The 27,108-nt window shown below is 48.8% G+C and overlaps 2 protein-coding genes across 5 annotated transcripts; one reads left to right on the top strand and one right to left on the bottom strand.

Moving 5' to 3' along the window:
* Positions 1-262: 262 nt before the first annotated feature.
* On the top strand, positions 263-9,509 carry EIF2D (eukaryotic translation initiation factor 2D). Its single transcript, XM_003212952.4, has 15 exons — positions 263-583; positions 784-974; positions 1,527-1,610; positions 3,711-3,801; positions 4,446-4,553; positions 4,893-5,182; positions 5,370-5,487; positions 5,910-5,955; positions 6,636-6,739; positions 7,649-7,807; positions 7,928-8,017; positions 8,122-8,217; positions 8,723-8,843; positions 8,978-9,152; positions 9,255-9,509. Exons 1-15 carry the CDS (start codon positions 528-530, stop codon positions 9,323-9,325), a joined length of 1,800 nt encoding a protein of 599 aa, XP_003213000.2. The 5' UTR covers positions 263-527; the 3' UTR covers positions 9,326-9,509.
* Positions 9,510-10,068: 559 nt separating this feature from the next.
* Positions 10,069-26,818, bottom strand: RASSF5 (Ras association domain family member 5). Of its 4 annotated transcripts, XM_019623241.2 has the most exons (7): positions 26,746-26,818; positions 21,935-22,047; positions 14,886-14,996; positions 13,904-14,201; positions 13,411-13,526; positions 12,588-12,765; positions 10,069-12,441 (listed from the first exon to the last, which is right to left on the bottom strand). In XM_019623241.2, the coding sequence occupies exons 1-6, from the start codon at positions 26,753-26,755 to the stop codon at positions 12,613-12,615; spliced, it is 801 nt and encodes a 266-aa protein (XP_019478786.1). In that variant the 5' UTR covers positions 26,756-26,818; the 3' UTR covers positions 10,069-12,441; positions 12,588-12,612. The 4 variants fall into 4 exon arrangements, with proteins under 4 accessions (XP_019478786.1, XP_019478785.1, XP_010722489.1 ...); XM_019623240.2 differs by having other exon boundaries at positions 10,069-12,765; positions 26,746-26,816; XM_010724187.3 differs by lacking the exon at positions 26,746-26,818 and having other exon boundaries at positions 10,069-12,765; positions 21,935-22,165.
* Positions 26,819-27,108: the final 290 nt, after the last annotated feature.

The raw sequence follows: 27,108 nt of genomic DNA, 5'->3' as shown, positions 1-27,108 counted from the left end.
CCGGGGAGAATCGAGCGGCCGTTTTCTCTCGGCGCACAGCCGGCTCCTCTGCCATCCCGAAGTATTCCGCTCCGCTCTCTGAGAGCCATATAACACCCTATGGCCACCCTGACCTCGCTTTCTTTTTCTGCAAACTCAGCGGTTCTTGTATTAAAACAACACGTTTTCGACCCGAGTGGCAAGAAGGGGTTGAATTATTGTGCAATAAGCAGAGAGAAACCCGTGCGACATCCCGTGCGTCGCTCAGAGCTGTCAGAACCCCCCGCACGCCGGGGATGCTGAAATGAGCCCCGTTCTCACGACAGCGCTGCTGCAGCTCGGCAGGGGTTTATTTCCTCTGTGTGTGAGGTGATCGGCAGCCACAAAAGCACTCAGAACAAAGAAATCTCAACCATAGGACAAAGCCCGGCGGCTCAAACTTTCCCTTTCTCCTCGGGCCGGCCCGGTCGGGCGGGTTGTTTCCACCCGGACTCGTTGAGCAGCGCACGGTGCCATGGCGGCCGCCGGGGGCTGAGGGCAGAGCCGCCATGTTCTGCAAGGCGTTCCGAGTCAGGGCCAGCACCGCCATCAAGGGATCCGAGCGGTGAGTGCCGGTGTGCGGGGAGCGGGAGGTGCGGGGCAGGAGGGCAGAGCTGCGGGGAGGGAGCGGGGAGGACATCTGGTTTCTTCCCAGAGTCCTCACAGCTTGTCGGGGTTTCCCCTGCGAGCCCACGGTCGCTAGTGGAAAAGTGGGAGTCTCGTAGCCACAAAATACTGAAGGGGGAATTGCTTTTATCGCTACAGGAAAAAGCTGCGAGGTGATGTTGCGGCTGCTTTTCCCAGTCTGAGTGCTGAGCGGTTGGTGGAGTTGATTCCAAACAAGGATGAGCTGAATGTCATCAAGATATACACTCACAAAGGGGAGGCTGGCACTGTGTACACGAATAGCAGGAACCCGATCCTGTTTGAGATTGAAAAAGCTCTGTATCCCACAGGTATGGGCAGTGCAGTGGAGGAGTCCTCCCTGTTTACTCAATACAAACCAGGATCTCCCCCCCCCTTGCTTGTGTTTAAGTGCTTACACATCTCCCATTGCACCTCATCTGCACACTTTATTGTGTTTATTCTGCTGGCATCAATGTGAAATCCAGTGAGATTCTTGCAGAATGGAGGCTCTGAGAGGTTAGGAAGCACGAAACAATTCAGCCACAGCTTCGCATCCTCGCCTCTCATCCTTCTGTTGTTCACTTGGTATCAGCAAGTATCACATCCACATCCAGGCAGCCCTGGAATTAGGTAACAAACTGCTCTGATAGATAACTCTGTGTTTTTGTTTTTTTCCAATAATTCAAAGGGTCATCTTTATAATAATTTGCAGAATCGTGATTTAAATAGCTGTTTTTTTCTCTATCTCATTATTTTCTAATTATCATAGGGTTGTTCTGACCTTGCAGTTAGCATGGTCCTGCTTAGTCTTCGAGATGATAAGAAGCAGCAGCTAGCATTTTTAATGATACCTCTTAAAATTTTCTTCTGTTTTGGCACAGTGTATACTCTGTGGGTCTTTCCAGATCTTCTCCCTGCTTTTTCAACATGGCCCCCTGTGCTACAGAAGCTAGCAGGAGGAGCAGGTAAGAGAATCAGAACTTTGTCACATCCCATTGCAGATAGGATTTGCCTTCAGGGATTTTTGGTGATATTATTTCCCAGTGGGACCTGAAACAGTGAAAAAGTATAAAGAGGACTAGGGCACAGAGTAATTCACCTTGATCTCCTGAAAATAAATCAGCAGCAGCAGATAAGTTTGTGAATGAACCAAAGTAGGTTAAGCTGTTTAAATGCAGTAATCTGTTCCATTTGAGAGTCTCGGATTTGGAAATGCCTCTTCAGGGTGTAAAGTTGATCAGTGACTCTGACCTGGGACACTGAACAGCCTGTGTCACTGCTCTGTGGGGTTTTTTTTAGCTTTCCTTGGGCAGCTGACTCCATCTGCTGCCACTCTGGGTCCTGTCAGTTCAGAGGTGAGCCTGCTTATCCTGTGGAGAGTGAGTGAGTTTGTACTGGAACCTACAGTTCTAATCACTGTCAGGTAAATTGTGGATTGCAGATGGGCTTGGATTTGAATTGCTGGAATACTGGCTCTACCAGCTACTTACAGATCGAGACTAACAAGAAATGAATCTATTTTCTGGCATCTGCTTTGGATGCAGTTCAGATGCATAAGAGTCAGGCCTTCATAAACCTGAAGCAGCAGAACTGTTCAACCAGGAAAAGATTGAATTCCAGCCATTGCAGCTTTAATCTATAAATGGAAGTGTACGTGTAGAAATAGATGTCTTTTTTCCATTACACACTGTCTAGAGAAGCAGACAAGTCCCTCTGTTCACTCTGCTCTTGGGGAAATAAAGTGTATAAGTGCGTAGCTATGATAAACATCTGAGCAAGCTTTGTTGCTGGCTTGTAGTGACCTAGTTTCTGGAGGAAAAAAGTCTTGTTAACAGGAGAAGAACATTGATGAAAGAGGGCTGCAGGTCATTCATCTCCCATGACAACCAGGCTACTGCTGGGTATGATCCAAAGATAAGAAACTGGCCACGGAGACAATGGCCAGCAAAGGCAGAGAGCAAAGATTGAGTCCTGTCATAGAAATGGGAGGAAAGGCGTGAGACTGTCCAGCACTGCAGACATGGAGGGATGGAGCAGACTTGAGGAAGCAATCCGTTACAAAGAGAAGGAAGGCAGTGCTATTCATGGCATCTGTTCCTTGAATTCAAAGGTCTCACTGCCTGCCCTGGTTACTTACATGATGCACACAGCTCATTACCTTGTCACTTTAAGATTTTTGCATGATTTCTGTCCCTGGAGATGTGGAGCCTTGCCTGCAGTTGCAGAGTTCATTCTGGGTTTGCTGAAAGTAGTTGTGACAGTGAATAGGAGGAAGAATATTGCTGGCCTCTCAGCATGCAGGTTAAGTCTAAGATGCTGAGAGAAAAGTGAAATCAATGTATGGAACACAGGTCAGTCCATGGAACTGCAAGGTCTAGACAACTACAGCTGCTATGAGGGAGAGTGGATGATTTTAATATAATTTAGTGAAGACATGATGCCAAACATGAAGCATGGAACACATTTTTACTCACGTGCTAGTCTGTTCATCCCAGACACGGAAAGCAGAACAAATCACACAGCAAAGTCCTGTCTAGTTTCTGTCCAGATTAGCAAGGAGGTGGTGAAGGCAACTTCCTCCTGCTGAGGAGAGCTCACAACTGAGTGCAGCTGCTGTCAGGTCAGGGTGGTTGGGTCATCAGTGGCAAATTTTAGCAAAGAGAGAGCTTCTTTGCCTTGGGACAGGGCAAAATAAATGGGTGGTTTTGCATGTATGTTCTCATTCCTTTCTTTTTCCTTGTCATCAATGAAGAGTAATGCTGTCTAGGCTGAGAGCTTATTCCTTTTTGTTAGAAGAGTACCTTCTTTGTGCCTGACAAGGCAAGGGACTGAGCACGTATAGCTCTTCTGTTGTGTTTTAGGATGTGCACACCAAATCGAATCCCCTATTCCACGGGGTGGTAGCAAGAAGTGCTAACTCACTAGGGGAAACACAGAACGATATTTTCTCTGGCACGTACCCAGCGCTTAGCAGGCTGCGTTTTTGCTGAGTAACAGAAGGGGTGGGGGTGGAGGAGGTCGTGGCTGAATCTTTCATTGAGAAATGGATGCTTTGTTGTCCTCAGATCTGATGCTGCCAGGAGTTGTAGTGCCATCTTCTGGCTTTCCACAAGTAGAGCGAGGCACACTCTGTGCTGTCACCCTCCTGGGAAACAGGTACAGAGCACTCTTTATTCCCACCTTTTCTTAGAAACTAGCACTGAAAGGAAAGCTATTTTTAACGTGGAAACTCTGGGGCTTCTAGGGGAATAGAAGCAGAATTATTCTCATGCATTTGATGCACTGTGAACCTGAACAGTGGAAAAGTCAGCACAAAAAAAATGCTGTTACATTTCTGGGTTGGGATATGTTTGAGCTCAGGTGGAAAGCGATGCAAATTTGTTCCCTTGGAGCTGGGGCCTGGTGGACTTCTTTCAAAACAGCAGTTTTTACATAAGATTATAATCTACACAGTTATCTTCTTGTCTGTGTGAAAGCTCAGAAAGAGGGAACAGCATTAAAGCTGTGTTTCTCTCCCTTCACCCAGGTCCCTTTTTAGCAGTGCTCCTTGTGCTTTCTTAAAGGGAAGAATGCATCACTGCCCACCTGTCACTGCAGTAGCACAACTGCACATATCCATGGGATTCTTTGAAAGATCTTACATACCAGAGAGAAGGGACAAAACCCCAAAATGCCTGCATGGCTTTAAAGAACAAGAACATTGTAAAACAATCCCAGTATATCACAACAGCAGTGTTCTTTTGTTCAAGTAGCACACTGTGTTTGTGCTGTCCTGCTGTAACGTTGCTGTGTTTCCCCAGAGCTCCTGTAGCAGTTGCAGCTGCTGCCATGTCCACCACAGAGATGCTGGCTGCTGGAATGAAAGGGAAGGGTTTTGCTGTGTTGCATACTTACATGGATCATCTCTGGTGAGTGTGTCTCCAGGCATTTTGTAGAACATGTGACAAGTCTTACTAAAATCAAAGCTGTGTCCCAGTAAGTTGGATCATTCATTGTTTGGATACAGCTGAGATGTGACCTCTGTTAAGGCTTCAGCTGTGCTACGTGTGTTTGATGACCACACTTTTCTGACAGAAGCAGTTCTCTCTCCTGAGGTCTATCCAATAGAGGTGGAAATAAATCTTATAGTTTAAGATCCATACGACTCCCCATGCCTTTTATCAGGGGAACATTTATGAGTATTATTGTCCTATGGGTTTTCAAGCATTAAACAGAAAGCTACATCATGCTTTTTCTTCCTTTTGTAGGGAGTATGGTGACAAATCTTGTCCTCCTACCTTAGCTCCCTTGGTAGCAGAACCTGCTGAGAAGGAGAATGCTGAAAATGAAGAAGAGGTAGAGGGGAAAAAGCCTGGCAACAGCTTCTCCACTGAGACACCACAGCATGTGAACATTGGTGATTTGAGCCTGAAGGAGCAAAATAGTTGTGCGGTAGTGATGGGAAAGGAGGAACTCAATGAGAACAGAGCTGCAGAAACAGCTGAGGAGGGTAGCACAGGGGCTCAGCAGGATGCAGAGGACAGCAGGACACCACAAGGTACTTTTGCATGCCAATGGATCCAAACCAAGCACCTTTTGTTTGCTGAAGCTGGTACCCATGATCTAGGTTACTGTGCATTCTAGACAGCACAGAGTATAGGGATAGAGTTCTGTGGTCTGAAGCTGAGCATTGTTTTTTAAAGGAGAGGCTGCTCACTGCATACTTGTCCTTTTCTTCCCTACAGAGCAAATGGATGCATTATTTAATCAGTGCTTTTTTCATGCTTTAAAATGCAAAGTGAAGAAGTCAGACCTCCCTCTGCTCACCAGCACATTTCTTCGCAGCCATATGTTCTCATGCTGGTATGTGGTAAGAAGAGTCTTTGGGGTTGCAAGAAAGAGTGGAATATTTAGAATAGAACATTTGGGCTGAAGTTTTTGATTCAGAAGTAAAATCCAGTCCTTATATCTAAGGTTACCTAAGATTATGCTTCTTGCATCAAGGTGTTTGTATGATTGAAACCAGGATATGCATTTAATAGCTAACTTGAGTTGACTAACAACTGCTTAAAGATTTCTTGATCACTTAAATGGCTCTTTGCCTCCCTGTGGGAGCATCAGTGCTAGTTGAATTCATCATGTTCTGTCTGTTAGTTTGCTTGAAGTAATTCTGTGTGGAGCTCATATTTTTGTGCTGTTAAGATCATTGTAACATAAGTAGGAAGCTTTACAAAGAAATGAAGAGTACCTATAACTAAAGAGCTGTTATTAAAAATCCATTATAGCCCTGCTGGACAGCAACTGGATATAAAGAAGTCAAGCTATAAGAAGGTGAGATTTTCTTGGTGTTTTTTTTGTTTTGTTTTGTTTTTTTTACGTTACTTGAAATAAGTAGAAGGAGATAAAAACGTTGAGCTTCAAATTGTAGAAGTGTTAATAAAACAGACAGAAAAGTCCTCTTAGCTGTTCTTAAAAGCCAGGTTCTTTTACTCAGATCTCTGCTCCTGAGAGCTCAAGGGAAGAAAGTTACAGTCCTGAAAGCATGAGCACTTCTTTGAACGTATCTAATGCTGTCTGGTATTTGTACTGTGATAGCTGTTAAAGGCTCTGATCTTGTTGGACATTGCAGTTTCTTGCAAGAAGGGATCATTCCTTTTCTGAAGCTATTAATGAACAAAGATGAAAAGAGTGGAGATGACAGGCAAGGACAAAGCCTGTTGCCAAAGATGTCACAGCAGTCCATGTGACACAGAGTGTGATTTGGCCAAGGTCACAGAGCAAACAGGTGGCAGACCTACAAAAGGAACATTTGCTAATTCTGTTTTAGAGCATGATGGAGGCACGCACTATTCTTTTGTAATTGCTGTGTTTAGAGAAGCAAAGGGCTACAGTGCTGGGTTCCCCCGCCCTCTGTAAGTTCTTCTGCTTTAGCAAATAATTTTTGGGCAGTCAGAAATACAAAGAGGAATTTAAAATGCTCAACTCCACATTTCTGATGGTTGTTTTCTCAGTTTTCTAAATTCCTGCAAAGTATGCAGCACCAGAAGATCTTACAAGTGAAGGAGCTGACCAAAGGCGTGGAAAGCATTGTGGAGGTGGACTGGAAGCATCCAGAGTATGTAGAATGTTGTAGTCTTTGAAAGAGGTGATAGCCCTTGAAAAGAAGGAGCAGAATCATCCGTCTCCATTTGTTACCTTTTATAACCTTTGTTAGCAGTCACTAAAAAGCACATTCCTTTGACAGTGAGTCTTGATAATTTGTATGGCTTTTTTTTTAAGTGGGAAGGGAAGAAAGCTTTATATCCATGAGGTATTTTTTCTAGCTATTTAACACTGAGTCTAATGGTATCACTGTCTTATGCCTTTCCCATTTAGATGGGTCTCCCAGTCCCATCTATCTGCTGGGACAATCCTTTGTTCAGCTTTGAAGTGAACTTATCTGTCTAAAAAATAACTCCAGTGAGAAGATGACACTGCTGCTGCACAAATGCCCATGAAACTACAGCCTTAAAATGTCACATGGGATCAAGTCAGCCACTTTGTCAAATCAGCAGCCAAAGTTATAACCTTAAAAAACAGAAAAACTGTTTCACATTACACACTAATCTACACAAATACCTTTTTAATTGCTTATTACCTGATTATCAGGGCTTCCATTATCTTTTTAAGGATTAAATAGTTACAATCAAGAACCAGATTCCTTTCTTTTGCATATCAGCACATTATGCTCTCTCTTGGAATTTCCCATTGGGCCTGAGTTCTGCTGTTATGTCACATCTCCTTGGCAACTAATGGGCTGGAGAATATTTTGGTAGATACAAGCATATCTTCTGCATTTGAAAAGAAGCAGAATTTGACTTTTTGCATTAACTTTTCTTTCATCATCCTTAGCCTTGTCATTAGGAGGCAGAGCGATGCTCAAGCTCAGTTTGCTGTGTTCTCTTACTTGCAAGCACAGAAACTGATATTACAAATTTCAACCTCTTTCATTCCCACCAAATAATGTTGGTTTTTTTTTTCCTAGCATTAAAGCATTTGCAGTACCTGAAGGATTTTCTTCAGCCTCTGCTGCCCAAGACAACAAGAGTGAAGAGAGGGAACAAGTATACCGTGCTCCTGAAATCATACCTCTGTATGGGGTCTCAGCAAAGATGGTGCCACTCTTTCAGGACTCTGGACACAAGTGAGCACTGGAAAAATGCAATAAAATCAATTGTTGGGTTAAGGGATAGGCTAACAAACTTGTGTTGCTGCCATTTTGTTTGCTTTCAAGGGGAAACAATCAAGTTTTCTTTCTATTTAGGAAAGGAAGCATCCTCTCAAGCAGTGAGGTGAGGAACATCATCATTAACTACGTGAAGGCTAACGAGTTGGTTGATGAAACAAACAAGAAGTGAGTATACATAAAAGTTGTCCTACCTTGCTTCCACAGGAGATGCTGAATATAAAACAAGAAGTGAATTTGTTTTCTCCTAAATGCACGTTTTTCTTTTACAGCTTTGTAAAAGTAAATGCCATTCTGTGTGACTGCCTGCTGGATAAATCAGAGCAAGATGAAATCTCACACCTGAAGTGGGATGACCTCCTGAGCAGGTGACTGTTTTTCCATTGTGCTGTTTCAGTATTACACAAAATTATCACAGTATGTCAAGTTTATCACAAGTCAAAGCCCCGTGTCACTGGAGTTACTGAAGTTGTAACTTCCTCCTGGTGATACAGAAAACATCCAGAGGCCTTCCCTTCAATCATATCTCATTCTTCACCATTTAACCACCATCTATCATTAACTGATGTTGCTTTCTGGTTTTGTTTACGTGCTAACTATCAGGAAAAGGTTTCTGAACAAGCACTGCCCGATTCTCTGTACAATCTGTAAATACATATCTGTGAAGCTATTGTTTGCAGCAGATAAGTGAACATGCCATTTTTAGGCAACAGTAGTCATCCTGCTCTTTATGTTCAAGGTCTTTCTTGGCCGTGCAGTTCTAGATTTTATACGTAGTCTCAAAAACCTGTGATAGGCTGCAGCAGCAGAAACACAGTTAGCACAGCAGGACTGATGTTGAATAGACCAGTTGGATCTATAAACTTTGTTCAGGTGCCTCGAGCGTCTGCAGCCCTTACACCAGGTGACATTTTTTGGACAAGAACCTATTGTGAGGAAAGGAAACATTGAGCCCATTGATATAACCACTGCACAGAGGTCATCAAATAAGAAGGTAAGAAGAGAAACTAAAAGATGGGATATGAATGAGTCCCGATTCTGAGGGCAGCCTGCTTTTCTGGGATGAATGGGATGCAATTTATGAATACTGACAGTAGTAACGTCTGCAATCATTGCTGGAATCTTCAGGTGACAATTATCAAGAACCTCGAGCTGTACGGTTTAGACCCACAGTGTGTGGCCAATATTCTACAACAGAAAGTGCAGGCCAGCACCACCATCACCCCAGTGCCTGGAGCAAAAGACAGAGTTCAGGTCCAGATCCAAGGCAACCAAGTCCATCATCTGGCCAAGATGCTGCTAGGTAGGAATGTTCTGGAGCTGGGCTTGGACTAGTTATAGCAAGATACAGATTTTAGTTAGTCATTTAATTTTTACCTAAAATGGACTCTTCTTTATGTTGCAGAAGAATACCAACTACCTCGGAAATATATCCAAGGCCTTGAGAAGGCTCCAAAGCTCGGCCGGAAAAAGTAGGAGAAAAATCTATTGTAAGAATTAATCAGTTCTCATTATTTATAGAAACGTCCTGCCAACAGATCAAGGTTGTGTACAGGCCTTATTCATTCAAAGTCCTGCATTTCTACATGGTGTGGGATTATCCCAAATAATAATATTGCTCTAAGTGATCGTTTTTCATAAAAATAAAAAGCTGAAAAAAATAATAGCTTTATCTTTTTCCATGTATTTTCTAATATTTGGGCTTTTTTTTTTTTTCCCCTCTATAGAGCCTCACAGCCAGCCTGACATTCTTACTTTCCACCTTGTAAACCAAAGCATTGTAATAGAACCTCATCCAGAATGTTGCAGAGTACATTCCAACACCAGAATGTTCCAGGACAATGTGCCATAGAGCATTTATATCACATAAAAAAAGCATTTGGCTTAGATGTCATCCTTTTAGACACTTCCAGGTATTGATATTAAGACATTTCAGGGTGCAGAACAAATTCTTACTTGCGTGTATAACATCAACTGCAGCTTATGAGAGGCAGTAGTTCTGTAAAAGCCATCTAAATACAAAAGACAAATTAATACTAATAAATACTAAAGACAATTAATGGAACACTTGGATTCTCAGAAGTAGATGTTCTGTGCTGCTTTAGCTGAAGTTTAGATTTCCAATTCAGTTCTGGAAGGGCTCCCATTTCTTGCCTTTAGACTCAATACAAGAAAATGCCATAGGAGGGCGCCAGAAAAATAAGTCAGAGATTTAATTCTTTATTTTAATTACTGACAGTTTTATTGTCGTTGTCTTTTACACTGTCTGCATATGAATAAGTAGTTTCAGAACCTTCAAAAAAAAAAAAGCTGGGAGTGAGACATTTTTTAAAAATGCCATAGAATTACTAAGGAGTAATAAAAATAAATTACAGCATCGCAAAAAATGCATTTCACTTTGCCATAGAAGCTTTGCTTATTCCATTCTATACACATTATTTTACATGTTTTACAAGAGCCATGAGAAATAAAGTCACACAAACTAGGCAACACAACATATTAACCAAAGGCACTGCCAACAGTACTCAGCTCTTAAGGAAGGGGCCCAATATGCCTGTCCTGGACATAACTGACTGCTGGGAATTTGAGTTTTCAATATCTACCACTTCCAATGCCCCATATCATAAAAAAAAAAAAAGAAAGAAAGAAAGAGCCCTCCTCTTTGCAGGAGGTTTTCAGCAGCATTCACAGTAATTGCATACGAAGCCATGCCTTCTACAGAATGTCAAAGACATGCTGGGTTCCAGGAAGGGAAGGGGAGATGGTCACCAGAACTCGAGTAAAAAACAACAGCAACCAGGAAAAATAATAGTAATCTTTTTAAAACTTACAGCCAGAAAGATAAGGGATTTGAAAGCAAGCATCTGGGTCTTGTTTCTCAGAACCAGAGGCAGTTTCTACAGTGTTCTTACACTTGCCTGAACAGAAGTATTTGTACAGTGCTTTCAAGACTCAAAGCAGTGGATAAACGTTACTTAAATTACTTCACAAGTGCATAGCGAAGTAATGAGTATTTTTATAAACAGGCAAACAGCCCCAGAGCATGAAAATTACTGCTCTATTTGGGCTGCTGCCATGCTGTTAAAGGTCATCTGGGTAGAGAATACAGTACAGCTGGGAGGCCCTTCCTGCACCGTGTGGCAGTGGCTGGAGCCTCGCCTGGAAACCCTTTTACACCACTGAGTAAGGCAAGAGCTGGAACTGAGCTTGCACCAAGTGGCATTTGTGATGTGACAAAGAGAGGGCTGTAAGTGATGCAGTTACTCCCATACCTTTATAAACAAACATACTCAAGTATAAATCTGGGGGGAGAAAAAAGAAAAGCCAAGCAGTCACCTTGCAGAAAGGAACAACGGTTCCTCTTCTCTCTCTGGACAAAAGCAGCCTGCAGGGACCTGGGGGAGCGCTGCCAAGGTCTTTGCAAAAGCCCCCTTCCAACCTCCTCCTTAACCCAAATGTAAAGTTTTCACACTTCGGGAAAAATAAAAGGCACTGAGGTAAATTTTAGACTCTTCCAAGTTGTCTCCATCATCTGTTCCCTAATAACCTGCTCCTTCCCGCTTCACATAGGTGGGAGACACTCGGGTCGCCAAGAGCATTTCACATGCTCCATCTGTACCCAGCTAGTTTTCATGTTCACTTTTCACACTGTGCTGCACTGTCCTCTGAACAGAGGGAAGATGGAACATGCAGTGTGCTGAGTCCAAAGTGCTGAAAGTAAAGGTGGGGAAATCACCTCTGGGATTGGCATCCCCATAGCATCCCTGGGCCAGGAAGGGAGAAAAGAGGTGGGAGAGCAGCACAGGGGGGGTCAGCGAGAGGAGGCATGGCGCAAGGGGCTGGTGGCAGGAAAGCATCTCAGGTTTGTGGTTCCCTTGCTCTTCCTGGTGCTAAGGATCTCCTGCACAGACATTGCTGCGGACACGTCCACAACCCAGCCTGGGTTGGAGCTCCTCTCTCTCCTGCCGGACCCCTTCACAGCTCAAAATGGGTCTGATTGGTGAAATTGGGTTTGAGCTTCCCTGCAATCATTTGCTGGCTGTGTATTGCTCAGGGTTCTATGCAGAACCACCATCCCACACCCTCCATCTTCATGCTTTTCTCTTAAAAATAGGTCCCGATTCCTACAGAGTAGAATAACATACAGGCTAGCTCAGCTAAGCATCGTGGATATTTGCTCAAATTCAAGTCTGTTTTCGAAGTTAATTAGAAACAAAATAAATGATTTTCCCTGGAATGACTATCACTTACCGAAGGACTATCAGGGTGCTGCAGCTGCCATGACTGCATTTCCCACCTTAGCCTTGAACAAGTCTGTCTGGCATTGGTTACAGCTGCAACACCCACACGGGTCGGCGCACCAACCTCTGTGTTATCTGCTCCTTCCTGTGCCCTGCTTAAGAAATGAGAACTGGGCCACGTGGGGACACGCGATGCGACTGCAGAACCATAGCAAGAGAGCTGCTGGGAGGAGCGTGAGCAGCTCAGCCTGCTCTTCCTGCTGCCTTCAGCATTCAGCGTCGCCCACAGAGCTGCTCAGCCCACCCCAGCAGCTCCGGTGCAGACGTCCCGTTCTTCGGCTGGCTCTGGTCCTGGGGTATGAGGTTTCAAAAGAAGGAAACACAACACGTCCGTGTAATGGGTGCTAGGTCCTTAATGGAGGGATGAAGTGGGAGGGTGACCACCAAAAGGTGTCCTGAGAAGAGTCTGTTCGTTTTAAGAACAGCACGTAGCTTACTTTGACTGCCGGTGTGCCCTGAGGGTTAGCCAGGTTTGTCTCCAGCCTCTTTCAAGCTCTGCTGCAGTCTCTGTTTGAACTTCTCATACTTCCTTTTCACTTGCTGGATTTTGTCCTTCTCTTCTTTGTCCAGGATCATTAAGAAGTTTTGTAGCTCTGGGATGGAGAACGCATCCCACTGCAGGAACAGCAAAGCAGAGGCAAAGTGAGCACACGTAATTCACCCGATGGCTTTCGTAGCTTTTTCCTGAATCTGTAGAGGATCAGTGCATGCTGATCTGCATGCAGCATAACCTCCAAGCATCCCTGTGAGATCACCAGGACGGACCAGCCCAGCCCTGAGCCCACACATGGATTCAGTAGGAATCTGTGCTTGGATGAATGAAAGCTCCCATGCAGGCACTGACATCTGAATGAGTCCCAGCAGGGAGCACTGCCACGGCATAAAGCTGTGTTCATCACCTGGGCATCCCAAGCTTCTATTTAAACTCATGGATTACTTATGGCAGCATTTAGCTGAATCTGATTACTGAGGTTTAACTCTGGGATAGCACTCTAAATAGGTGGCAGGTTTTATTTTTAACTCAGTGTAATTCAGAAGCAACAAGTGACCCAGAGATAGATATATTTTCTCAAAGCAAGACACAAGCAGTCTGATACCTTTGGGGAACAGCTGGAATCAAACAACACTTTAGGTGGTAAAACCAACAGTGTTAGGGGGGGGGAGAAGCCTGGCTCCCTCCTGCTGGGACCCTGCAGGTCCATCCCATCACCAAACACTACCTGTCCATGCACAAACCAAGGAAAGGAGCCCCAGACGTACCTCCACTTCCCCGGTCTCGTTCTCCTTCAGCACAAAGCTGAGCACATCGGTGTCAGGGCCGGCCAGCAGCCGCAGGTACAGCGGGAATTCAGTGAGGGGCAGCTTCTGCAGGAGGACTGCAGGGGAAAGCAGACAGCATTGTGAGCCCTGCAGAGCCCGGAGGGAGGCTTGGAACAGTGGGGTGGGCTTTGGGAGCAGTCTGTGCTGCTCAGGGTTGTTGTCAAGGCACTGAACATCTATCAGTTGGGTCTTGGGGGCATGGGAGTGCTTAAAGGAACTGGGATGGAGGGTCAGGTTGGATACGAGGGAAAAGTCCTTCTCTGAAAGAGTGGGGATGCTGTGGCACAGCTGCCCAGGGAGCGAGGGAGTCACCATCCCTGGGGGTGTTGAGGGAACTTGGAGATGTGACCCCAAGGCGTGGTGGGATGGGTTGGGCTGGGGGATCTCTGAGGCTTTTTCCAACCTGAACCATTTTGGGGCTCTCCAAACTCACCTTGCCCATCCTTCCGCATCTCCTTGAACAGCGCAAACTTCTGCGGGTTATCCACCACCATGAACTTCTTCAGCAGCCCCTGGATCACCTCGCTCACTGTGGTCGTGCTGCTGATGTGCAGCTGCTTGATGGCATCCAGTGGCAAGTAGAAGGACGTCCTCCTATCCGTGGTGTCTGCCAGGTTCACCTCCTTGAGGGCATCGTAGATGGACTGCGGTCGGATCCCTGCCGGCACCGTCACCGGGCGACGCAGCTTCAGGTGCACCTTAATGAAGCCTGTGTAGGTCCCATCATCACTCTGCACAATGACACACAGTGGTGGGTGGGTGACACTGATCTGCACAGCTTTGGGGCTTCTGGCCATGATGCAAGAAGCAACTGGTAAGTTAGGGTTAGTCACTGCTGATTGCTTTCTGTTCCTTCCACTCCACGGTGACTCACCTCCACCTAGAGCTGTGCTGTCTTCTCTTACTTTACATCAACACTGCTACAAGTTGGCTATGGAAACTATCATAAATCGCAGTTAAATGAGGGTTTTAAAGCTCTGGGAACCCCTCATGCACAGTGGAATATCATGTTTTTAACCCTCCCATTAGAGGATTTTCAGTTCTCTATGTAATAATTCATAGCTCAAGATCAGCTTGTTAGAAACTGTTCTAATCTTGACTATTTTAAATAAATTTAAGGTTGACTTTCAGACATCAGCAGGAGGTTACAGAGCTGCTGTTCATGGAAGCTCTATGATTTAACCTGGTGCTTCACAGAGCCTTTCCCACTGCTCTGTGAGAGCATCTCAAATTTGCACCTCTGTGGCGCTTTGCTTTGTAAATCAGATCCTACTTTTCACTGCGCATCCTCACAGGTGGGAACAAGCCTGCAATGGAAACCCACCCCCATCTATTGGTGGCAAGTGGCTCTCAGCTATCACTGAGTGATATGGGTGAACGTTCCCAGCTGAGATGAACATGAGAGCAATACCTACCAGCTTCATCAGCAGGCAGTTTGTAACTTTCGCATTGTATTTTTCGATCTTCTCTTTGATCTCCTCAACAGTTGGAGGCTCTGGTTTTTCTTCTACAGCTTTCGTTACATTCTGGAAGAAGAGGAGATGGTGTCAGTGGGTTTGTTTGGGGTAATGCTGTGTCCAAACAGCTCTGTCTTGCTGGGAAACGCACAAACAGAATATTGCAGGAGCTCAGGGAGGAGCTGCTCCAGGACATGCTCTGCTGAGTGCAGCACAAGTATAGGAAAGCCTCTCCAGAGTGTGCTCCTCTGGCACTGCAGAGACATTTTTTTTTTTTTTTTTTTAAATAGAAAAACAAATATAGAAAATCTCAGCTAAAATAGAGCTTTCAGCACTCCATACAGAAGAGAAGAATTTCTCTGAAGGTGGCAAAGCGTGAAAGATGAATTAGAGAAAGGGACATGTGGTGAAGGCACAGAGCTCCACGCAGAGCTGCTGCAGTGCACAATGCTGTGTGCAGAACAGGGCTGCTGCTGCATGCCATGGTTTGGGGAACCTCATCTCAGGATGCAAAATGGGGCTCACAGAGCCCCGGGAACGTGCTGCTGCTGCAGATGGCTTCCTGCAGCAATGGGATTTGCAGGCTCACAGAGAGCCTGAGCAGTGCTCCCACCTTCCATATGCCAAGCACAAGGCACCGGCTGCAAAGGCCCACGGATCAACCCCGGGAAGGAAATGTCAGGATGCAATCCCACACATGGAGCAGTCCAACACATGGAGCCCAGGCATCCACAGGCACTGCAGGAACACGGAATCTGTTCCAAACCCCCGCTGTGAGGACAGAAAGGATGCTCCAGCACATCTAAACAGGCCCGTTGCATTCCCACCCCAAGGTGCAAATCCCACAGGGCTCCAGTCCCCAGGTGCCAGCACTCCATGCCCTGGGGACACAGAAGGGACAGAATCCTATGGCTTGAAGTTGAAGCTGCACATCTTCTGTCTGCTGTGTGGGCTGCCTCCAAAGTTGGCATGAAGAGATGAGCTATGGAGGCTGATAGGGCTCAGAGCAAGAAGGGAAAACAAGAAAGTGTGGAAAAAGTAACTTAAGGAGCAGAGCCCTGCACTTCTCAGCCTTAATTCCAAGATCTGGACAGCTTTTCCTCCTAGGTGCAGATGCAGAAGGAGGCCCGCATCCATCAGATGAGCACACCATAGGCAGCATCGCCCCAGGCTGACCGTGGCATTTCTTTCAGGAGGAGAATCAAGCACGGGACAAACAAGAGCTCTGGTCGCAATCTGGCAAAACAGCTCCAGCTCTGGGACTTGGAGAGCCTCGGATTCATTCAAGCCATTCCCCAGAGCAGATGTCTCAACTTCTGCTCAAGGCTGACGAACAGTGCAAGACCTCTGGAAGCAGCAGTAACCCAACGGAAGAGCACTGATGTTGTCTTACATTCTCCTTCTTGTTCACTGCCTTAAAAAACTAAAAGCAAAGCTTGGCTGCGGTATTCAAGAATTGCACACCAGCACTCCTTTATCCCACTGGCAATCTCAGCTCCACAATCTGCCATCAGACACATCAACACTGCAGTCTGTTGACTGCAGTAGGTCTTAAATGCATGCACAGAGGTGCATCCCTTCATCTGCAGGGTGTTGCCTTGGCCCTACTGCAGCCACATTGCACACAGACCACGTGTGTGCTGCACTGTTTTCATAGCACAAACCCCACCAAGTGCAGACCAGCACCCTCCAAACGTGCACGATGAAAGCAAATAGATCAGCTCAGCTTGCCTCGGTTCTCATTTACACTGCAGCAGCTTGGAACAGCCAGAGCAACTCCTGAAAGAACTGTGATGCTGGAAGGGAGACTGCAACGTGCTGTGCTGCACCGATGCTGCAGCAAAACGCTGCTGGAAGAAGGCTCTCTCTTCCCCTCATTGACTGTGGGAGTGATGCTTTGCCCACATGCCCTCCTGTGCACACAGGGACATATTCAGCACACAGCAGGACCCAGCCTGGAAGGAGCCATGCTGCTCCCTACGCTGAGCAGCACTGAGAGATCAGCTGTGCGTTGCTCTTCATGAACCTGCCCACACCTCTGGTTTTGCAGTTTCTGCTGCAGAATGCACGGTTACCACTGATGGAAGAAAAACAGAAGCTCTTTTAACCATCAACCGTTGCCACACTTCCTGTCGTATGGGGACAGGATGAAACAAGCTGCAAACAACAGAAGCTCACGGTAACAACCCCAGGGGCACTGCTGAGCCCATGGAACCAGGACAGAGCAACGTGGGGGGGAAAGGACCCCAAACCCTTTGTACCCTCATGGCGCAGCAAAGTGTGGGATGCAGGGCCACGCAGCACGGAGATGAGCTCACATCCTCCTGCCATGCAGCTCCTCCTCCAACCACCACTGCTCCTTGGATGTAAGGAATGGGTGAACTCGTGACAGGCTGCTATGGGGGAAGGCAAAGCCCTGGGGCCACTGTGACTGTGGTGACATGCTCTCAAAAGAGAGATCTGGAGCCAACAAAGAACCGCTCTGCCTCGGTGACCGACTTCTGTATTTATCCATTTGCAAAGATGCCGGGGGGAGAAGTGCTCCACTTCCAGCTGGAGAGCATCCTTCCCACAGCCTGCAGGAATCAAACCCAAACAAGAGCCCTTCCTAAGGTCAGCAGTACTGCACCCTGCTATACCTGGTGCCAGTGCTGTTCTATGGGGACAGCACCCCAACCCCGTTGCTCTCCTCCCTCACAGCTCCCCAAGGTGCTGCAGATAAGATCTGCACGTTTCACCACCCTCAAGAAGTTCAGACAAGGCAATGTTGTTTACTGTGGGGCTCAGAGGAAAAGGCAAGAAAGCAGCTCTAGGGAAAGGGAAAAGCCTCGCAGTACATTCAGAGAGGTTAGCAGTAAGCTGTGGACTCAGGCGTTGATTGCCATGGAGATTTCACTTGGAAACAGCTGTTCTGCACCTCTGCTTTTAACTTTAGTTAAAAATAAACAGGATGTTCCTGACAGCAGCAGCTCCTGATGCCACCTGGAGAGAAGAGAGGGGGGCAGAGTGATGCAGGACCCACAGGAGATGTGCCCTGTGCATGCATCCTTCTGGGACCACTTCCCCACCGAGCCAAGCTGCAATCTCACCTCCTGCACCTGCAAGCCCCACTCCTTTCCTCCACCAAAGTGCTGCAGACAGCTTCCACCCCCAGCCAGAAAAAAGCTGGGGACCACCTTCATCCATATTGCTCAGCAACACTGCTGGGGCAACCAGTGTTGTGTTTTTCCATGAGCAGGAGCTATTTGTTCCATGTAACCCCAGCAGGCTCCATCTTCTCCAGCAACCACCACGTCAGCTCCCAGCAGAGGAGCCTGGCCAGAAGGCACTGCAGCACCTGAGCATCCTTGTGCAGGGAGAGCCCACAGGTAGGGCCAGGCTGGAGGAGCTGCAGTGCCCGAGCACAGTGAGAACCAGCACTGCACCATGGTTGACATCGTAATCTCGTACACCTCCTACACAAATGAATCATCAGATGACATTTAGAAAGCAGCAGTACGTGTTGGTAATCATAGCGAGAGGGAGCTGGCGGCGGACGGGAAGATCCCACGTTAAACCCAAGGGAGAATTTCTTCAAAAATTTGTTATTTGCAACATTACTCTGATGGAATGCCCTGCAGGGATCACAGCCCAGGTCACCAGGAGAGCAGCCCCAGCCCTGTGCTGCAGAAATGGAAGCCCACAGCATCTGCTGAGGGCTGGAAGCCATCAGCCCCATGCATGCCAATACAGCATGGCCACAAGCCATCAGTGCTGCTGATTTTGGTGACCCCAGGCTCTTCTGGAGCCCTCTCAGTGCCCTCCTCACCACCGTCCCCCGCCCAACATCTCATCTCTCAGCACTTCAGGGCTTTTCCTGAGTAAAACCCCACTTCCGCAGCAGCTTCTGCTCTCCTTCTGCTTTTCTGCTCACTTCTGGTTGGGGCAAAGTTTACAGCAGGGATATGTTGTCGTATTTTTAAACTAAACACTTCAACACGAGGCAGCTCTGTGCATTTTCTGTGTTACTGATGTCACAAATCTCACCCTGCAGTGACACTGCCCAGGTAGTGCTCTCCCCAAGGGCAGCACCACACACCCAAGTAAGGATGGGATCCATCCCTGCAATCACCACTTTGCAGATGAATTCGGTACTGGAACTCCCCCATCTCACTGCCAACCCAACAGGTGCAGTTTGCACAGTGGCCAACACTTCTTTGGGGCCAAACCGCAGGACTCTGGCTGGGGTTCTAACCCAACAAACACAGCTGCAACCCCCAACATTCAGAGCCGATTCGTCCTCTGCGAACCCTCCAGGAAGGAGGCGAAGAAGTATCGATAGGCTGAGAAATCCTGCAGCAGAGCAAAGCCCTGCAGCGAGCCTGCAGGAGGCAGGCAGGGCCCCTTCAACCTCAAGAACGAGCAAATTTCAGCAGCACCTGCAGCCAAACGTGCCCAGAACGCACCACCACCCCCCGCTTCGCACAGCCCTCCTCGCTGCAGTTGCTGAGCCGTTACCTTGGCGGGGCCCTTGCTCTGCGCGCTGCGGAAGAAAGAGGTTTTAGCCGTGAAAAAGCAATCCTCGAGGTCTTCATCCAAGCTGCAGTACCCGCTGCTCATGCTGCTGCCGATGGTCATCGAAGGCGGCCCCGCAGCGCTCACATCCCGCACTGCCCGCCGCTCATCTGCAGCTCCCGCCGCTCATCCTCCGCAGCGATCGCTCCCGAATTCGGGTAACCCTTCCTTCTCCTCCTTCTCCTCCTCCACCGCCGCCTCCGCGCAGCATGGAGCGGCCGCCGCGCCGTTTCGCCCCCAGCTCGCTGCTCAGCATCGCCTCCCCCTTCCTGCTGCGCAGCGCGCCCGCTTCCTCATTGCAAAATTTCTCACCCTGAGAGCAGGGATGAGGTGCTGGGCAGCCCCGGAGCTTCCCGTGGGGCTGATGCCTGGAAACCTTGTCCTTGATGCGGAGCTCAGAGAGCGCGTTGCTCCTTCCCTGCGTCCTTAGAGCTGCGCTGGGAAACAAACTCAGGCTGGAGCGAGGGATGCTCGCGGAGATGCGCTGCCCCAAAAAACAGGTGGGGAAGGGGTAGGGGAGCCCAGGGCAGCGCTGTGCAGGGGGCAGTGGGTGCCCCTCTGCTCTGCCGATGCTTTGGGAGCAGCGATTCCAGCAGAGCCGGCCCCAGGCGTGGGTGCAAGGCAGGGAAATGCCGCCCAGCTCCTTCACCCCGTTTGCAGCAACCCCCTCACTGCAGGGGGATGAAAACTCATGCTCAGCATCTCAACGTGGCACGGACCCCTGCTCGGGGCTGCTCCCATCCCCTGGTGTAAATAAGGAGGCTCCAGGCTGCTTTCTAGTTATGCTCAAGCTGTAAATATTTGGAAACTTTACAGGGAGGGAATGCATTTTTCTTCTCTGCAGCACTGTGGCTGCAGTTCCTGCAGCTCACAGGGCATCCTATCAACAGTGCAGGAGGTCCTGACCCCGAGCCCACTCTCTCCACAGTCAGCACCCCTCCGTGCACCACTCTTTGTGCCCAGCTCACCACCAGCACATTCCAGACCCAATTCCAGCTGTGCACCACGAACACAACAGCACTGCACAGTGGGAGGTGCGACGTCTGCATCGCAAACACGGAAGGAGAGAATCCAGATGGCACCTTTACAAAGCAACTCGTAACACTGCAAAAAAAGCAAAGCTCTCCTCATAGCAACATGCACACTTCTGCAGTGGCACGGTGGCATCAGCCTCCACAGCCTGGCTGGGCTATATTTAGAAGGGGAATAGGCTTAAATCAAGCGTGCAGGGCATGAGCTGAACCGAGTGCTGTGTCAGGTATAGAGTTGGGTCAGCATTGAAGCCTCAGCTTGGGGTTACAGCAGGAGGGAGCTGCCTATGCAAAGCTTTCCAAGCAGCTTGGATTTCACCATCACAGCCCTGTGCCTGGAGATCACCTCTGGTAACACCAAGACTGAAAATCTGAGTCTTTCCGTTTCTTCTTGCAGGAAATCCCAGGTGCTGCTGCCCCAGGGCTGAGCCCAGCAGAGGCTGTGCTGGCTGCACTGCACCCAGGGAGAGCGATCCAGGACCCAAATGCAGCACACTTAAGTACTTTGCTGGATCAAAGCCCAAATTATTAATGCTTGATATTCCATGCCAACAGGACTTTACTTTCTCTGCCGCTCCTGCTTTGCTTACATTTGATAATGCTATTTACTGGCTGTCAACGACACCAGCCATGGCATTTCCCACATTCCCACTGTGCTGTTCCCCATTACCCCAGTGTATTCTGGCACCTATTCCCTTTTTCCTTTCTCCTCGCTGGGGCTGTGATGGGAGGACATCAGGAACACATCAGTGATGAACTGATGAGGGCTCCGTGGTTATTATCAGAGCCATCAATAACCCCCCACTGCTTTCATCACCCTAAAGAGGAAACCTTTAATTTTACTAAAAATCACTTTTCTAACACTGATGGGGGGAAGCCCACTGACACACGAGGAAGATGCAAACAAACACATCTGCAGCCTCATTCCCTTACTGAGAGAACTCAAGGGAGAAGCCATCCAGCCCAGCAGCATCTCACAGCAGCACCAAGCACACAGTGCTGCATTTAGATGCATTCCATGCCAAAAAATTTTGGAGCAGCCTGGTGTACAGTGCATGTCCCTAACCCAGACTGGGGAGCCTCAGTTCCCCCAGAATTACTGGAAGACATGAAGCCAGATCTCACTGCCTGACCCACGCTTGCATTTCTTCTGCGTCTTGGCAGAGCGCACCTTCACTTCTCCTCCTGTGCCATGCAGTGCTTTGCATCCATCAGACACCTGCATCTACATTTAAAGGCAGGGGAAAGGGCCAATGAACACCACCTCCTCCCACCAGGTGATGCGCACACGATACACAGGGATATCGGGAATTTATTAGCAAGCATCAGCTGGGGCCACAGGCTGAGCTCTGCAACAAAATCTCATCCTGCTAAGAGCAAGGAATGGGGTTTAGACAGAGGCTGACCACCATGAGGGCATACCTGGCTGCAGGGGAGCACAATGGTGCCCTCAGGAGAGAGCTGCCCGGGGTCGGGCCGGCGACAGTCCAGCTGGACGAGGCTGTGACACTGCTGGTGGCACGTGTACCTGCAGTCTGAGAGAGAACAGAGCCGTGCTGTGATGGGAGAGCAGCCAGGAGCCCCGGGTCCTCCCCACTGTGCACCACCAGCACCAGTGGGTGCTGCCTGCAGCCGCATCCCCCGAGCGCAGCTATCGCTCCCCCCGCTCCAACAGCCCTTCCACCCTTTTAATTCTTAACAGCTCTACAAACAGCATTCAATCAATTATTTTTTTTACACAACCCACAATTCCAGCACGGTCACTGACCTGTTGGCTACCCAACACCCACTCCTTCCAAAAAAATAACACTCTCACCAGAGCAGAGGTCCCCTCTGCAGGAAAACCTGCCTTTCCCTCTGTTATTTTTTGGCATTTGGGTCATTGCTTTCAAACCTCTCAGACTTGCAGAAAGCAAAGTGACATCCGACGTTCTCTCTCACTGGAGATGCCTGCTCCTATCAGGGAATTCCTGGGCAGGAGCAGAGCATTGGTGCTGTGGGAGCAGTGCCTGGGGCAGAGCATCTCCCTTAGGGGAACCACTGATTGTTTAGCGTTCATCTGACACCAGCTGCCATCCTCCCATTTCCAGTCGGTTGTCTCAAGGCCGAGAAAAAAAGCAAGAGGGCCTTTTTATTTATTTTTACCCCCCCCCCCCTTTTTTTTTTTTAATTTTAATTAGGGATAAGCCAAGCAGTTGCATGGTAATGCAATGCATGACCTTTCGAACAGCTGGAGCAGCTGCTCAGTGGGACATTTGCCATCTCTGTACTGGAAGTTCCAAGCACAGCAGGCTGTGGCTGCAGCCCCACCTGAGCACCAACACAGCAGCCCCAAATGCATCACGTTCAGACAGCCATCCCCAAGCACAGCCTGTGGGGTAGGAATGGTGGAGCACCCACATGGGGAGCAGTCTGCAGTGCGCAATATGGACCACAAATCACAGCTCCTGAGTCCACCTCTGGCACAGATCCATCACAGCCAGGCATTTCCCCACACGATTACAGCATGACACCTCCTTAGTCACCGCCGTCTATTAACAGCCCTAATCACCACTATCTGGTGGGCAGCACTAATTTTAGAAGCTCTGCACGGCCCTGGGAAGCAGCCACGTGACGGGGCAGGATGCCTCCCCTGCAACCGTGAGATCATTTCTATTCGAGTCAAACAAAGCCACAGTTGGAAACAGTTTCTTTTAAAAAGAAACCTCCGAGTCTGATTGCAACATAGCAAGAAACTTTGGTGGCAGAAAGGAACTTCCCTCCATATGCAGATAAAGTTTCTCAGAGTGATAACACTGGATGTGCAACCGAACTCCATCCGGATGTTCATCCATCCGCCTAAGCACAGCCTGCAGTCACCCTGCCCAGCCCCGTGTGCCGTTGGCATCCTTTGGTATAATGCTCTTCAAAGCTGTCCAGCATCAGGGGGTAACCTCAGCCACTGCACCACAGCGGGACCAGAGCACAAAGCAGCTGCTGGGCGGGTGATGCTCCAAAGCCATTGCTTCCTAATGGAGCAGCTTCCCCCCTGGGCACAGAGGTGTGCTGGCACACCAGGACCAGTCCTGAGCAGCACAGCTGAGGCATGAAGCACTTCCAGCTGTGCTGTATGGAATCTCATTACCCCTCATTAGCAGTAGCAACCGGCAGACACCCAAACACAGCCCCTACCTCTCAGCAGTGAGCCCTCCCTGCTCAGCCTCTGCGATCCCTCCGAGCAAGACTTGGGCTTGGGAAAGTGCCCAAATACTTGGCGGATTCTCTTTGTGATGATCCCAAAGCAGGCAGCTGTCCCTGCTCTGCCCTCCGACATCCTCAGCAGAGGGACCGACGCTCCCAGGGCAGCTCAGCACTGCACAGAGCAGCGCCTGCCTCCACGGAGCCTTATCCCATGGAGATAAAGCATTGACATGAGCCATTGGGGATCTATTTGACGGATATCTTTTTTTTGGAACAATGAAGCAATGCACAGCTTGGGGCTTATGCACCTCAGGGCTCGTCCTGTTCACTATGGAAAAGTTTCTATTTCTGGGGCTTTTTACTTGATAAGATAAAATGACCCAACGGAAGAGATTAGAGTGGAGAGCAGGCGCAGGACCCAGCCATGCTGGGAGGTCCCTCTCCAACATCCCCACTTTGCTGCTTTTCCCCTGCAGTTGTCTCAAAGCCTCCAATGTTGAATCAAACATTCGATTAAAGGAATCCACTGAGATTGGCTATGTGAGCAATGCTGACTTGAGCCCTGCGAGGTTTTTGGATCAGTGCTGCAGTTTTCCTGTAGCATCCATCATTTCTAGCCACGCAAGGTGTTGGATGATGCCCGCATCCACCCCATCACCCAACAAAGGGCTTTAAACCCATCACCTCACCACCTCTGTATCACAGTCATCCCCACACCAATGGGGCAGGTTCCTCGCATCCTGCACAACGCATTCTTCCCATTTCATCCATTAGAACTGCAAAGATAAAATCTCACTAAATCTCCCCAAACATCACACCAAGCAGCACAGGATAACACAGAGGAATTCCTTCCTCCCCCCTCAACATCCCCCAAACCCACAGCTACACACACATCCCTGCTTCCCAACCCAGACCATCAAGCTCAGCTACACCAGCAAGACCAGGAAAGGAAGAAGAGACAGCCCAAACCTCACCTGGGGAACCAAAGCCTCCGCTGGTGTCTCTCTCCATAAACACGAGATGGGAAGGCAGCAGCAAAGGGTGACCCGAGGACCTGAGCCCCCCCAGGACAGCAGCATCCCCTGCCTGTGCTGAGTCCCCCAATGAGAAATGCCTGCTGTGGGCAGGATGTGCCCTGCACCCTCCCCACTGCCCTCATCCTCAGCCAGCGCTGCTGGGAGAACAAGAATCTGCCCAGGCCAGACCGAGGGAAGCCCCAATACTGTGGGTCCTGGGAGCTGGTGGCAATTATTGTTTACTGTGATGAGAGCAGAGATGGGAGGGAGTGCAGGAAGGAGACATGGGAAACCCTCACAGCCAAAGCACTGCTGGTGTGGGCAGAGTCCCCCCCATCCAAGAGCCCAGCTTGGAGCACCCACACCTGCTACAGAACTCCTCATCTTAATGAGACAGCCATTCAAGAACCTGTAATGGCAGAGCTGCAATTCACGAGGTAGAAAGAGAACTGTTGTGTGTTGTGCCAGCTTCCTTCTCAAGGAAATGGGTCCTGATCCAGCAGTGCTTTAACACAGACCGAGCTGTGTGATTTTCCTGCAAGGAAACCCCTTGGCTGAGTCCTGGAGGGCTAACATGATGTCCTGGGGTGGGATTGGGTCCATGGGGATGAACCATGAGAACAACAAACGAGGCTGGCCATGGTCAGTCCAAGTGCAGGAGCACACCCAGCTCACCCCACAGGGTCAGATAAGCACAGCCCAGGAAATACATAGGCTGTAAGTCATGCCCTGTGCTGCCAGGATGAGCGTGGACCCAGGGCTGGAAAACACCTGTGGCAAAAGCCCAGCCCACAATGCATGGAATAAGGGGAAGGAGCAAGCAGTGGGATGGCACTGTGGGCTGCCAGCAGCAGGAATTTCTTACTCAGCACCTGCACCACCGGTGCTGCAAGGATAAGAAGTGGGGCACCCTGGGGGAACCGGCACAGAGCCACAAAGAAACTCTGTCAGTTCCTTTCAGTACCTAAAGGGAGCCTGCAAACAGGAGGGGAATCAACTCTTTGAAAGGGTTGATGACAGCAGGACAAGGGGAAATCGTTTTGAGAAAAGGAAGATTTAAGGTGGATGTCAGGGGGAAGTTCTTTCCCATGAGAGTGGTGAGGTGCTGGAACAGCTGCCCAGAGAGGCTGTGGATGCCCCGTCCATCCCTGGAGGTGTTCAAGGCCAGGTTGGATGGGGCGCTGGGCAGCCCGGGCTGCTATGAAATGTGGAGGTTGGCGGCCCTGCCTGTGGCAGAGGGGCTGGAGCTTCATGATCCTCAAGGTCTTTTTCAACCCTGGCCATTCTGTGATTCTGAAGCTGCACCAACAGAGCCTTCCAGAACCGAGCCCACACACACACTCTGGATATCCCCAGTCAGAACCCAAATAAATCTCAGCACGGACTTGGAAGCCGCATTGTCACCTTCACATTCCAACATCCGTGCTCCACCCCACCTGAACAAACACCAAAAAAAAAACCAAACAAACCAACAGAGACGGATCTGCTGCTAGGGGAGGGTGATGGGTGCAGATGTTACAAGAATCCCCCTGAAGTTTCCTTCCCTCCCAGCGATGACACTTCATTATTCGGGTAATTTTAGAGGCAGAACCATTCCCACAGTCTGACAGCTCTCAGAAGAAACAAAAAGGGAAGCCATCGCTTCAGGCTTCTTTCAATATCACTCAGAAAAGAGTCCTGGGAGAGAAATCCCTCCAAAAAATCTCTTTACAACACTCAGCATCACAAAGTTTGTTTCAGATCGGGATTTTCAGAGCCCCACACCCACCCCATGTGCATCCTCACCCCACATGGAGCGAGGCCACGTTTGGCAGCCCCAGCTTTGCACTGCCAGAACAAATTTCCTCATTAATTTGCACTGTCAACCGGCGACCGGGGAAGAACAAATGGATTCATTACCAAGATTAATTGCACTAGAAATACATCAGCAGTCCTCATCTTCCTAGCAGTGCTCGTTGTACAGCACTGACATTTGCACTACAGAAATGTGAAAGATCAACCCAACCAGCAAGAAAGCTCTCATTTTCCCTTAGTTACCTGAAAACATCCTGCTGGGTGCACTGCTTGGGCAGGAGGAGCTCCACCCCCAGGCACTCCTCACAGTCTGTGGGCTGTGAGCCCTTTCCCCATTCAGAAGGTATGGAATAACAAGGCAGCAGGTGCCCCTTGTTAGCATTTACAGCTGATTTGTGGCACCTGCGTTGCTCAATTCTGCTGCCTGTAATGCAGGGCTGCCCACCCGGCATAGCCCAGTCCTTATGCCACCCCCATACAGTGATGCACACGGGCTGCATCTGCCCCAGAACGCCCCGTTCACATCCCCTCCACCCCACAGACGATGGGAATGTGAATCCCTCCTGCAGAACCAAGCGTTAACGCAGCCGATGGGAGCACTGCACG

This window comes from Meleagris gallopavo, chromosome 28 (assembly GCF_000146605.3).
Source record: "Meleagris gallopavo isolate NT-WF06-2002-E0010 breed Aviagen turkey brand Nicholas breeding stock chromosome 28, Turkey_5.1, whole genome shotgun sequence".
In the NCBI taxonomy this organism is placed as follows: domain Eukaryota; kingdom Metazoa; phylum Chordata; class Aves; order Galliformes; family Phasianidae; genus Meleagris; species Meleagris gallopavo.
The sequence above is the reverse complement of the archived record's forward strand: the minus strand, read 5'-3'. Positions and strand labels throughout refer to the sequence as shown.